General features: G+C 47.3%; 1 protein-coding gene across 3 annotated transcripts in view; it reads right to left on the bottom strand.

Moving 5' to 3' along the window:
- LOC133349720 (arf-GAP with GTPase, ANK repeat and PH domain-containing protein 1-like) overlaps positions 1–12857 on the bottom strand; it is a 227146-nt gene that overhangs the window by 152232 nt on the left and 62057 nt on the right. For all 3 annotated transcript variants that reach the window (XR_009755979.1, XM_061563407.1, XM_061563409.1), the window contains 2 exons: positions 11889–11979; positions 11091–11316 (listed from right to left, as the gene is read on the bottom strand). Coding sequence is in view for 2 of the 3 variants with exons in the window: in XM_061563407.1 (XP_061419391.1) it covers positions 11091–11316; positions 11889–11979 (317 nt within the window). In the remaining variant the exon portion in view is untranslated. The remainder of the gene's footprint in view (positions 1–11090; positions 11317–11888; positions 11980–12857) is intronic.

Raw genomic sequence — 12857 nt, 5'->3', positions numbered from 1 at the left:
TCGTGTTACCTGTTTAGTCAGGCAATCATACCGGTTATTTAGGTGGAGTAAATGATTCCCTAGATTATCGGATAAACCAACTATCCAGGTACATTTTCATTACACTGAGGGACTAACAGGACTCTCCAAAATTCTTGGCGGGCAAACTGCACATTAACACTCACACCCAGTCACTTCTGTTACTGGAAAACAGCCTTTGCAGTGACAGAAATGAGTGACAGAACCACATTTATAAAACACTGTTTTTTGCCAGGTAAAAAAATATTCCCCTCTAGTACCCAACCCATGTGGCTAAGTTGCTTGTGCGAGGAAGCTGTAATACCTGGAGAAAACCCGCGCACTTAAGTGGCTAATATGCGCGCGTGTGTAAATTGAACTTCTTTCGCAACGTACGTAATCACACGGCGCTAATCCGAGGTGTGGGGGAAGGACAACAAACTAACAATACTGTACTGCACACAGGTGAAATTAAGAATCCATTGCTGTACTGCCATTTCCTGGCCGCCGCCACCACACAGCTCAAGCCTACAATACCTGGTTAGTCGAAAGATGGGCCTCCAACCAAAATAAATAACCAGGCTCAAAATCCGCTGAGTTTCCGAGACGTTACAGGGTCAGCCACAACTCATTGCTAAATGGTCGTATACGAACAAATTACGCAGCGTTAAGTGCTGTTTCTTTGGCTGTGTGTGTGTGTGTGAGCGTGCATAGGATGTAAGTGCGTGTACGCTTGAATAATCAGTTTAACACGTATTAGGCTTTCGCGACCAATATCATCTATAATACAGCTTTTTTTTGGGTTAGATCGCGTAAATATGTGTCGTTAAACCCGCCACCACCCGACACAGCCAACTAGTAAGGGTTGTCACGTAAACAGAACATGCCAATTCGTTACTAGTACAGCAACACCGGTGTGTTTGAGAGCAAAGCAAAGCTTTAATCACACATTTATATATTTACGCGATATACCTTAAAAAAAACCCTGTATTATGGATGCTTGAATAATAATAGCCCGGCAAAACAAATGACCCATGAGTGCCTCGCTAAGTGAGGATGGGGCTGCCATGATTAATTAAATTAGCCCGGGGTAGAAATTAATAGGTGCGATTCTGTCGCTGATTAGCTGCTAATTACACGAGGTCCTGGGACAAACACTGCATGCTGTTTTCACGGACAATAATTAATGCCAAATTAACGCCGCGCTCGTAACATCATCGGGGCCTCTTAAGCGTTCACCGTCCGTACACAAAATCGTTCGCTCATTTTAAATTTTAAATCGGCATTTTAAGGTGCCTGATGAAACGTAGATTAGTTATCGTATTCTCCCTATTATAAGACGTTTTGCAAAGTAAGATGTAACTCCCAAACATGGACTCGTCAATCTATATATATAAAATCGCGAATCTGTCTGTCTGTCTGTGTGTGTGTCTGTGTGTTGCCGGACCATACGCAGTTTCATTGGACGGCGGTTGCCCCTGGCAACGGGTAGCGACGCCTTCGCCGCTTTCATTGGACGGCGGTTGCCCCTGGCAATGGGTAGCGACGCCTTCGCCGCTTTCATTGGACGGCGGTTGCCCCTGGCAACGGGTAGCGACGCCTTCGCCGCGGGGTGGACGCCATTTTTAATTCCCGTTAAAAATAGGCGCACGCATTAACACGCGACTCTGAGGTAAATTCATCAAAGTTTCACGTCCTCTTCACTCCCCCCCCCACCACTATGTGTGCAATTACTATTATAGGGTCGGTAGATTATAAAATTATAGCGATTAGACAGTATTATTGTAGCGCGGGGGGGGGGGGGGGGGGGGGGAACGGCACCCGTACCCAGCCTCAGCCGGGTGGGAAAATCAGGCGAGGCCGGAGGCTCTGCACGGTGCTAGGCCTCGACACCCACCACACGACTCTGAGGTAAATTCATCAAAGTTTCACGTCCTCTACAGAGTGGTGAGGGAGGGAGAGTGGTGAGGGAGGGAGAGTGGTGAGGGAGGGAGAGTGGTAAGGGAGGGAGAGTGGTGAGGGAGGGAGAGTGGTGAGGGAGATTGCTGAGGGAGGGAGAGTGGTGAGGGAGTGAGAGTGGTGAGGGAGGGAGAGGGGTGAGGGAGGGAGAGTGGTGAGGGAGGGAGAGTAGTGAGGGAGGGAGAGTGGTGAGGGAGGGAGAGTGGTGAGGGAGGGAGAGTGGTGAGGGAGGGAGAGTGGTGGGGGAGGGAGAGTGGTGAGGGAGGGAGAGTGGTGAGGGAGGGAGAGTGGTGAGGGAGGGAGAGTGGTGAGGGAGGGAGAGTGGTGAGGGAGGGAGAGTGGTGAGGGAGGGACTCAGCCTCAAAACGAGTAACTGGTGTGGCGTATTAACATCGCCACTGGGGAGACAAAGGCGGCCGGGCGTGGTGGATACAAGTCCCGGGCGAAGCCGGGTAGTACAGCTAGTACATTTATACAATCCTGACATACAGATCAAGGGAGGTGGCCAGATGGCTCCGGGGTCAGAGCACAGAACTGGAAATTGATAACCTGGGTATCGAATTCAGGTTTAAATCTGGTTCTCAAGTATAGCGAGTTAGTGATCTCAGCCTGGTCACCAACAACTGCACAATTAAACGCATCATATTAACCCTTTCCCATTCCGAGGATGCGAGTGTACGTCGTTAGTTTATCTTTCGATTCCATTCCGATGACGTACGTGTAAATAAAATAAGTGTATCGGTACCTAGGCTCTCACAAGGCCACGCGGGAGAGAGCGTGTGGCACAGTTTGGCGTCAGCTATCGTAGAGTTGGGGTGGTGTCTCTACAGTTCTCTGCGGTGAGTACAGTGTCTTTAAATACAACAGCGTGATGCCTCTCGAAATAAAATCCAATGCTGAACCGCTTGCGTGCTCCGAGATTGAGCAGTTCAGTTTCATTTATTTGGTATAGCCCTGTGAGCCATTTGGCTCTTGAATCGGGTGCAACCACAACAAACAAAAAACAAAAACATGAACAAGAAAACATCTTAAAGTGACTATGCGCAAACAGAAACATCCAGGAAAAAACTGCAAAGTCTTCCAGAAAAAAAGCACCATACACCAACGCTGTGCAAAAATCCCAGTGGGATGCAAGTCAAACAACAACAACAGCCACCACAAGACAACTTAGATTAAAGCCATCATTCTAACTCCGTACAACAACAAACAAACAAACATGGCCAAACCAAAAAACGGTGAACGGGACCCCCCACCCCGCAACTTGCAGACGTCTCGGAACGGGAAAGGGTTAATCGAGCGTAATCCCCAGTTGAGTATGAACACAAAATTGTTTTATTGACACGTGACAAACACCCTTTGGATATCAAAGGTGTGGGTCTCCCCCGAGGTGACTTCGAATGTAGTTCTGTGACGTCATCTTCAGGGGACATGCTCTGAGGTGGGGTTATGCAATGCTAGCGGCAAGAGTTCTAAATAGATATTTATTAATTTCACCAAATGACACCGATAGCAAAATTGGATTACAATCGGGATAAAACATTAAACTGAGGGGTAAAGGGACGTATCACCGTGTACAGTATATTGGACCCAACATCAATTAAGAGCAGATTAAATTAATGTACAAATTCATTCATGTCAGCCCCGTATCAGTGTCCTACCTTATTAAAGACCAATTCAGACCTTATTGGTCACCCCGTGCCCTTATACATCTCAACGTTCATCCTAAAAATGTCCCATCACAAGGGAGAAACACAGACAATTTTTTTGTTGCCCATATTGAAACAGCTGTACGCCAAATGGACCTGAAAACTGAATTTCCCTGCACAAGAATACGGGTAAACCGTATGGGTTGACGCGTATGCAAATTCGACGTAATTAATTGCATTCATAGGAAATAAAATATGCTGGAATAATCACATGGCTTGAGGAAAAATGGCAAAATTACAAGGAATGCAATTTAGGTGCGTATTTAGCCAATTCCACACCTTTGATTAGCACGGTTGGATAAGTACGGTACAAAAGACGTTCAGCATACATACTGGCCATAACTAACACTACCCATAGACTCAACACTGCACCTCCGATTAGCACGGTTGGATAAGTACGGTACAAAAGACGTTCAGCACACATACTGGCCATAACTAACACTACCCATAGACTCAACACTGCACCTCCGATTAGCACGGTTGGATAAGTACGGTACAAAAGACGTTCAGCACACATACTGGCCATAACTAACACTACCCATAGACTCAACACTGCACCTCCGATTAACACGGTTGGATAAGTACGGTACAAAAGAAGTTCAGCACACATACTGGCCATAACTAACACTACCCATAGACTCAACACTGCACCTCCGATTAGCACGGTTGGATAAGTACGGTACAAAAGACGTTCAGCACACATACTGGCCATAACTAACACTACCCATAGACTCAACACTGCACCTCCGATTAGCACGGTTGGATAAGTACGGTACAAAAGAAGTTCGGCACACATACTGGCCATAACTAACACTACCCAGACTCAACACTGCACCTCCGATTAGCACGGTTGGATAAGTACGGTACAAAAGACGTTCAGCACACACACTGGCCATAACTAACACTACCCATAGACTCAACACTGCACCTCTGATTAGCACGGTTGGATAAGTACGGTACAAAAGAAGTTCAAGATACATCCATACAATAAACATTTGGGTTCCACGTGTGAGCAAACTGGAGTACCCAGAAGAAGACCCACCTCCAACACTTGCAAGGGGTTACTACTCAAAGGCTGAACACACAGGCCAATGAACCTACTTGTTGTATCAACCACCTAGCCACCTTTCAAGCCCAGCAGAGTTGAGAGTTTTACAAATCTCGATGTGATTCACTAAATCCTCGCCTCTAGGAGCAAAGCATTGCAAACGTGCCCCACCACGCCCTGTTAAAAACCAATCCTCATCAAATATCTAATTTAAAAAAGGGCCTCACCATGTTATTTCAGTCCGCGAGGGTTATTCGACCATACTTCACCAAGATCGCCAGTGTGGGATGGTGAAGGGCCAGCCAAACCCGGTTCGGATGTCACTCGCCAGCGGTACCATTGACCACTGCGCTAGCGCACCACCTCCAGGTATTAACGCTATAGATTGACAGAGCAGGAGCGGAGATTTTTTCATTGGCACGTGGCTCGTTTATTCGCGAACAATTGGATCCATTGTCACCATTTGGAATTGTGAGTCAATTGAACAAGCAAGTTTGCTTTGTCGAGTTTTGTACGTCTCACGAGGTTTTTAGCGTTGTGTGCTCACCACTGCGCCACCACGTCTGCAGAAAGACTGCAGTCTAACCACCGCTCATGCTGAGTATTTAAACTCCGAATTTCCTTCAGTCCTATAAATTCAAAACGCCGTTCTTAACAACATTGTGCAATCGTAGCTAATAACGCAAGAGACCCGTACGCTGTTTTGAAGTATTTTCGGTAACGTTATTTTGTTTGTCTGGAATGTCTTGGGATTGTGACTGGATTGAACAAGTCAGTTTGTTTTGTCTGGTTTTGTACCGTCTCACTAGGTTCGTAGTGTTGTGCTCACCAATACGCCACCACGGCTGGGTCACTCCGCCTACAGAAAGACTGCAGTCTAACCACCGCTCATGCCGAGTATTTAAACTCCGAATTCCCTTCAGTCCTACAAATTCGATACGCTGTTCTATACAACATTGTGCAATCGTAGCTAAAAACGTAAGAGACCCGTGCGCTGTTGTGAAGTATTTTCTAGAACGTTATTTTGTTTTTCGTAAGGCAACGTGAATGTATAATCGTAAGAAAACGATACTTTTCGTTCCCCGCAATTTTCTAATTGTGGACGACCGCGAGATCTCCAGATTTCTGTGAAAATGGCGAGAGGTGAAACGCGTTCAGGGCATTGACGCTCAAAAGAAGTGTCGGGCAGCGCTTGCTCATCTCTTGTTGACGATGCGGAACCGGGAGTATAAACTCCACATTCCTATGGCAAGGGCCAGGTATTTTCAAACATTGAATATCAAAGAGCGGCTTTCCCACTTAAATGGCGCTGCCTCGTGAAACGGTGTTTTTATATTTTCATTTACTATTATGATGTTTTCAGCCTTGACGTATAAATGCGATTAATATTTTTTTAAGCACTAAAAAGTCGTCTTCCTGGCTCCAGTGATAACGTTCCCGCAAAACATCGCACCGCGCCATTCCAGAACGAGAGACGATGGGTGAAAAAGGCAGAAGTAGCTTTTAATTGCGATTGTAATTTCTCTGCCTAATAAGCGTTGCTAAAGTGACACAATTGATCGAAATCACAATTACGCAGGAAGAAACGACGAATGGTTGCTTTTAACCCGAAGAGAAAAAAAAAACCCCACTTCATTTGCTTCTCCTCCCTTCAGCACCCCAATTAAATGCAAGGCCCAACTGAAATGCAGGTAATGCTCATCTTCCGACAACTGTTTCGCACCGATTAAAGTCAAAACTAACGTTCAGCAGCTTAAAGTTAAACCCGGCACGGTCGTACTAACCGCATACACGTGTCTGCGCGACAGAACCATGTGGGGTAATTAATTGCGATTAACGACGCCAATTATAATAATACTGCAATGGCGATCACATGCTCCGGGGGAAGTGTCACCCAGTTCCATGGCTCGGTTTTTATTCCGAGGGTCGGCTCGACTCTCATCTCCCGGCGTGGCAGCTGAAGCAACGTTGCAAAATTCTCAAATCCCCCTGCCCACCTCAGTCCACCCAGCACCACAGTCAGTCGATCGGCACCATAGCGTGCGCTCGGCTAAAAAGTGTGGGTACAACCACCTCGTCCAACACGTCTGGCCAACGTGGATGAAACCAAACACTCCCCAAGGCTCGCAATAGCGGAGGCCCCCTTCTGCCAGCAGAGGTGGGAGCAAGATATTTCAGGGCTGCACTTTTACTGGCACCTTTTTTTTACCTGGCTTGGGATGTTTGGACAATCCCAATAATGAGAGTTTGATTTGCTTCCCTTTCCTGCTGATATCACCTTCGCATTGTCCAAACCTTTTTTTAAATGACCGAGACAGAGTAAAAATTAAGGCTGGCAAAACAAGAGGCAGTAGCGGAAGGGCTACAAATTATTGGGTCAAAGCTCTGACGAAAAGCGTGAAACACTGTTCATCTACGACCACAAGATTCTCCGGCATTTTTTGAGACTGTTAAAAAATAACGTCTCATTGACTTTAATACAGCATCATTCGTGCAAATTGCATTGCACAATCACTGAGGAATCACGGGCAAGTGGGAAAGCAGCAGCCAAGGCAGTGAGCTGGCGCTAACAACTGCCCAAGCTCTGCAGTCCTTTATATACATTGACACGTTTATAGTCAATTACAGAGTGTTTATCACATGATGGGGGGAGCACTTAAGGGTCCACAGAGAGTTGCTTTGAGCTGCGGCGTTTACAGGGGTTTATTGAGGCCATCGCCCTTCCGGGGTGAATAAAAATAAGTGACTCCACTTGGTGAGGAAGTGACCAGTGGCTGTCCTGTGGATAGACTCTCACCCTCCGCCTAACGAATGTCGAATTTCCACTATCGGCTCAGGGCTGTAAACAAGAGATAAGCAGCACACCAATGTTCATCAAAACAATTATACAGGTAGGAACAACAGTTCAACACTGCCCACCAGGGATTATTTGTCTGTCGTGCATAGCCCCTCCCAAACGTGTACGCTCCCGGATTTGTTGAAGTGCGTCACGTGACCGCGAGCTTTCTGTCGTGCACGAATGCGCTGTCCAACCAAGTTCCTACCTGCCCACTCCGAAGGAACGTGTTTAACAAACTTTTATTTTTTTCAGTGTTAATATATGCATGTTAAACTTCTTTTGAAGCGTAGCAAAGCGTGCTAATCGGAGGTGCGGGAGAAGGACAAAAACATTTTTAAACACAAAAAGCAGTTCTAAAGATATGAGTTTTCAATCTAGATTTCAAAGTGCACAGCAGCAAGATGACTTAACGACCATTTCCCTTCACGGAGGGGACACACACACACACACACGAGACCAAGTCGGTCCTGTGCTTATTGCAATAAAAACAGCACGTGGAAACAAAATCACACTCCTTTTACTCAAAACAGTCATTCGGCACCGAGCGTGTTCGAGGTTTCGCGTCGTGCTACTGAGCGCATGTTTACCACGGACCCTCGACCTCACCGCAGAGTGCAAAGCGTTTAGAAATGTCACTGCCATTAGCCGACACACACACACAAAGCGGCAGCCAAAGTGTTTGGTCTTTTTTGTGTGTGTCCGTGTGGTCTAATTCAGTGCCATGGGAGCTTTGGGAGGATATGGAAAAGTGAGTAAAGTAATGGAATGGCGCATGGGCAAGCACTGGCACGGTTGATGAAGGGTGTGTGTGTGGGGGTAGGGGCTGTTCTGTGGGGAGGGGGGGGGCAGTCATCATGATTTGCTGCTGGACATACTTAACATTAAGTTAATCAGCTAATTAATTAGGCAGTGCATCATTAAATCACTCGCTTGTAAAATTAAATCTCATCTCCCGACGCCGGCTACACGAAATTTGCCCTCCGGAACTGCATCTCCCACCCCCGTCTCGGTGATTCCTCCGAACAAATTTTCCCTAGCACCCCCCCATTCTCTCCCTCTCTCTCGCTCTTTAGCCTTGGCACACGCGTAATCGGTGTAGCTGTGGAGTGCGCAGGCGGTGCGATTGCACCAGGGACAGGGCCCCAGCGGGTCAGAGAGGCCCCCAGGTGCACCGCGCTACGAACAGAGAGAGAGAGAGGGAAATGGTAAAGAGCGACTCCACCCCCGGCCTCCACCCACCACCATTTCAGAATCAGAATATGTATTTATACTGGAGGAATCCTATGAGCTATAAAAAAAAAAATTCACAGATGTCCAGTAGGGGTGGGCAAGGGTCAGAAAGTTATAACAATACAAAAACACAATAGGAGTGGAAAGTAAGAAAGGTAAGCTAATATTCCTGGTTCTTTTGGTAAAGTCACGTAAATAGAGTTTATTTTCTATTTATGTGACTTTACCGAAAGAACGAAGAATATGAATTCCTGTAGTCACGAAAGCTTTCAGTCAAAAGGTAAGCAGATCACAAGAATATTTTTCAGAAGCGGCCTGGCCACAAATTACAGTAAAACCTTGGTCTGCGAGTGTTTTGCAAGACGAGCAATTTTTTTAAATAAATATTAATTTGATAAACGAGCGAGGTCTTGCAATACGAGTAGTACGTGTATACGCTTTGTCGTCTGAGCGTCACGTGATCACAACTGATATACGAGTGCTTTGGATTACAAACACGTTTCCGGAACGAATTATGCTCGCAATCCAAGGTTTTACTGTATAGCTCAATGGAGTGGCTTATTACGTGAAAATTTATAGCAGCCAAATAATCTAGATAACCTTGCATCAGGGCCCACGCCAACCTCACTGCACTACTGCCCCCGACACCGTGAAGTTGATCATACTTGGCCCAGCTGTAATAGTCAAGTAAAAGTTATTTGTGCTCTTAAGCACCTTGCGCCATTCCTGCAAGAATCTGCCACTATAAAAGATAGAAAATTCTTTACGACACAAGAAGAGACGAAAATATGTACACAACAAATACATGCGTGAACCCTTACATATGCGCGTGCGCGCAAAAACAAGGACGTAATCGTGTCATAAATATCACTGCAAATCACACGTTTACCACCACCTGGGGATCAAAAAGGCTGCCTGGTTCATAGCGCAGTGGGAACCTACCACTGAGCCACCACTCCCGCTGTATAATTATGCACACGACGTACAAGTAAGCGCCGAACACAAAATGAGCTCAAATGCTCCCGATCTCGTCAGACCTTGGAAGGCAAGCGGGGCCGACCTGCACAGTGACCAACATGCATAGCAGGTCTTGTAGGCTGCAGAAGGGGGCAGTTAAACAAAAGCCAATGCTTGTACTGTAATATGGCCCAACGTCCTGGCTCTGCTCCTTCAAGGAGCCACACTGACCAGCAAGGTGAAGTATGGTCAAGCAATCCCTATAACCAGCACGGTGTGTGGGGGAGGCTCCCCCCCCCACACCCCAATCCAGCAGTGGACTGACAAAGGGCTGTACATGAACTATGTATAGGTGATGTGCATGTGTCACTTGCATGAGTATATCATGTACGGTTGATTGTGATCTTAGACGACTGTGATTGGCAGTTATTGTAATGATCTTTCCGACGGGCTACACTAATGAAAGTGTACACTTGACAAGGGATTTTTTTTTAGGGCCATTGATGCTAAAATAAGTGTGTTGGGGCACTTCATGCACATCTCGAATGTTAAAGATCCTGATTCGGGAGTATAAAACGTCCACATTCCGATGGCAAGGATAAGTTTGTCCATAGACATTGGATAAGAACGAGTGCAGCTTAAGGACACGATGATTTTTTATATGCGGTCAAAATGCTTTCGGTCTCAAGTACACATGCAATTCGGTAATTATGCAATTTTCAAGATCATTGACGTCATCACATCCAACGCCGTTGATTCCACCAGGCCAACGCTTTCTATTCTCTGACAATTCCTGTTGACGCTGCTGCTGCACAGTAAACACGCAACCTCAAAGATCTGCCCTGTTGGTTCAGCTGTAATATTTTATTCGGACTAGGACCGGATTCACGTATCACTCGCTACCCGCACCTCTGATTTTCGCGGTTAATACGTTTAACTTTGAAGCCACGTGAAGTGTCTAAGGCTCACTGGGCAGGAGGCCAGAGAACTATCTAATTAACTATTTTTTATTTTACCAGGTAAGGCCCATGGAGCTATCTAGCTCTTTTGTAGAAGAGACCTGACCACAAAATTCTCTAAGCGTACATTGATTCTAAATGTGGAGGAAAAAACTGGAGGACCTGGAGAAAAATCCACACGACCTACGGGGAGAGACATGCAAACTCCAAACATACAGCAGCAGGCGTCAGGGTCAGGATCAAACACCACGACCTCCTGCATACCAGGCGAGGTGTTAACATCTCGCCACGGCCGCACACCAACCCGGGTAGGTGCGACAGACCCACCCGCGTGCCGTGGCAGTTGACCGACCCGAGGACGACCGACGAACCAGCGGACCAAGGCTGATGCTCACCGTGGCGAGTCGGCCGTGGGTTTGCACGCCCCCGGCGGCAGGAGTCCCTCCCACACACGGTTGGCGAGCGCGTTCCCCATGGCGCTCATCAGCGTCACCAGCTCCAGCGGCCAGTCGTCCAGGTCGAGGGAGCGCACGCGCGACAGGTGCGTGCCCAGGTTGCGATGGATCCCCGAGCACTCGATGCAGATCAGCGCGCCCAGGTTCAAGCTCGCCCAGTCGGGGTCTGTCGGAACGTTCCGCAAACAAGCGCGGGCCGGCGGTCAGTTCCACGGTGACGGAAATTGCGACGGTGTGAGTGTGGAAAGCGACAGTGGGAATACCTATCAAAAGCCGACATCAAGGCCTTTCTGTATATAAATGTATGTTAAACTTTCTTTCGCACCGTACGTATCCAACCGTGCTAATCGGAGGTGCTGGGGGCGGGAAGGACAACATAACTATAAAAATCAGTTCTAAACAAATAAGTATTAAATCTAGATTTAAAAGTGCATAGCTCCAGTGGCTTCCTAATATCGGAAGGAAGAGCGTTCCAGACAGCCGCAGAAGCGCATCTGAAAGCGCGCGATGCGGTGGCCGTCTTCGTTCGACGGTCAGCCAAAAGCCGCTGCTGTAAGGATGACCAGAAGTTCACGTGATGGTTTACGCTCCTTGATGAGATCAGCGAGGCGTTGTGTGTGGTTCATTTGTGGCGAGCACATTGTTGTGCAATTAGTGCGACCTCATGACCGCCCCCCTAAGCTCGAGATTTGTTCACGAGTCAAGAGAACAGGACCAGAGCGAGAGGACTGCACGTACTTGGTGCGCCGCAGTCGGCACAGAATGCATTCCCCTTCGTATTCCGGATGGACTGGATGGCTGTAGCGTCACTCTGGCTCCCGAGCCGCATCTGTAAAGTTTCACAAGAATCATTCGACGGTTTTTATTCAAGTGTAAACAAGGCCCAGCCACGTAGCATGGCTTGAGGTGTTTTCCCCGACTACTCTTTTAAGATAAAAATTGTGCACTCGCATCAATAGACCCCATGGAAACAATGATACATTTCAGAATGTTTCACTAACCTCGGCCAATAACATGGGACCATCATCAAAATCATCAAACATTTTCTATCCACTGCTGGATCGTGACCACCCGACGCAATCACCATCCCTCGCAATCCTCTGACACGACAATCCATCCGACTCCTGGACAAGGCCTAATCTCATCGCTCCTTATACATGGTGATGTGGACTAAAACAATCAATGATACACACAAAAAATCACATTAAAAAATCGTGGTATAATCTGCGTACAGCACTTTCAAAAACTACATTGAGACAAGTCAACATCACTTGGTCTGTACTATTAAAATTGTCGAATTTCTGCCCACCACATAGCCCCACAGATGCCTATTACAACCTGGCATGCATGGAGGCCGCCCTTGTTCGCACACAATCCACGCTCAACCCTTCCTTAGCCTCCAACATCTACGGAGATCGGGCATATTCCGGGAATTTTCTTCATATATGAGGCGACCCCCTCAGTATCCCCTTTCATATCTCTGGGGTAATATACTGGAAGCACACACACACAAGTACAAAGATCCCCCGCATAGCCTTCAAAAAACTGTTGGGGCAAGCGCCGTTAGCGAACACCTATGAAGGCTGGCACGTTACACGAGGGGGCAGGTGGCCAACGCCACGCCCGATCGCCTTTGTCTCCTTAGTGGCGATGTTTACATACCGCACCAGGTACTCACTTGAGGCCGAGTCGACCTAGGGGAGGCCC

The sequence above is a fragment of the Lethenteron reissneri genome, chromosome 31 (genome assembly GCF_015708825.2).
Source record: "Lethenteron reissneri isolate LAM-NWPU_2019-01 chromosome 31, ASM1570882v1, whole genome shotgun sequence".
Taxonomy (NCBI): domain Eukaryota; kingdom Metazoa; phylum Chordata; class Hyperoartia; order Petromyzontiformes; family Petromyzontidae; genus Lethenteron; species Lethenteron reissneri.
This window is presented reverse-complemented; position numbering and strand designations above follow the sequence as displayed.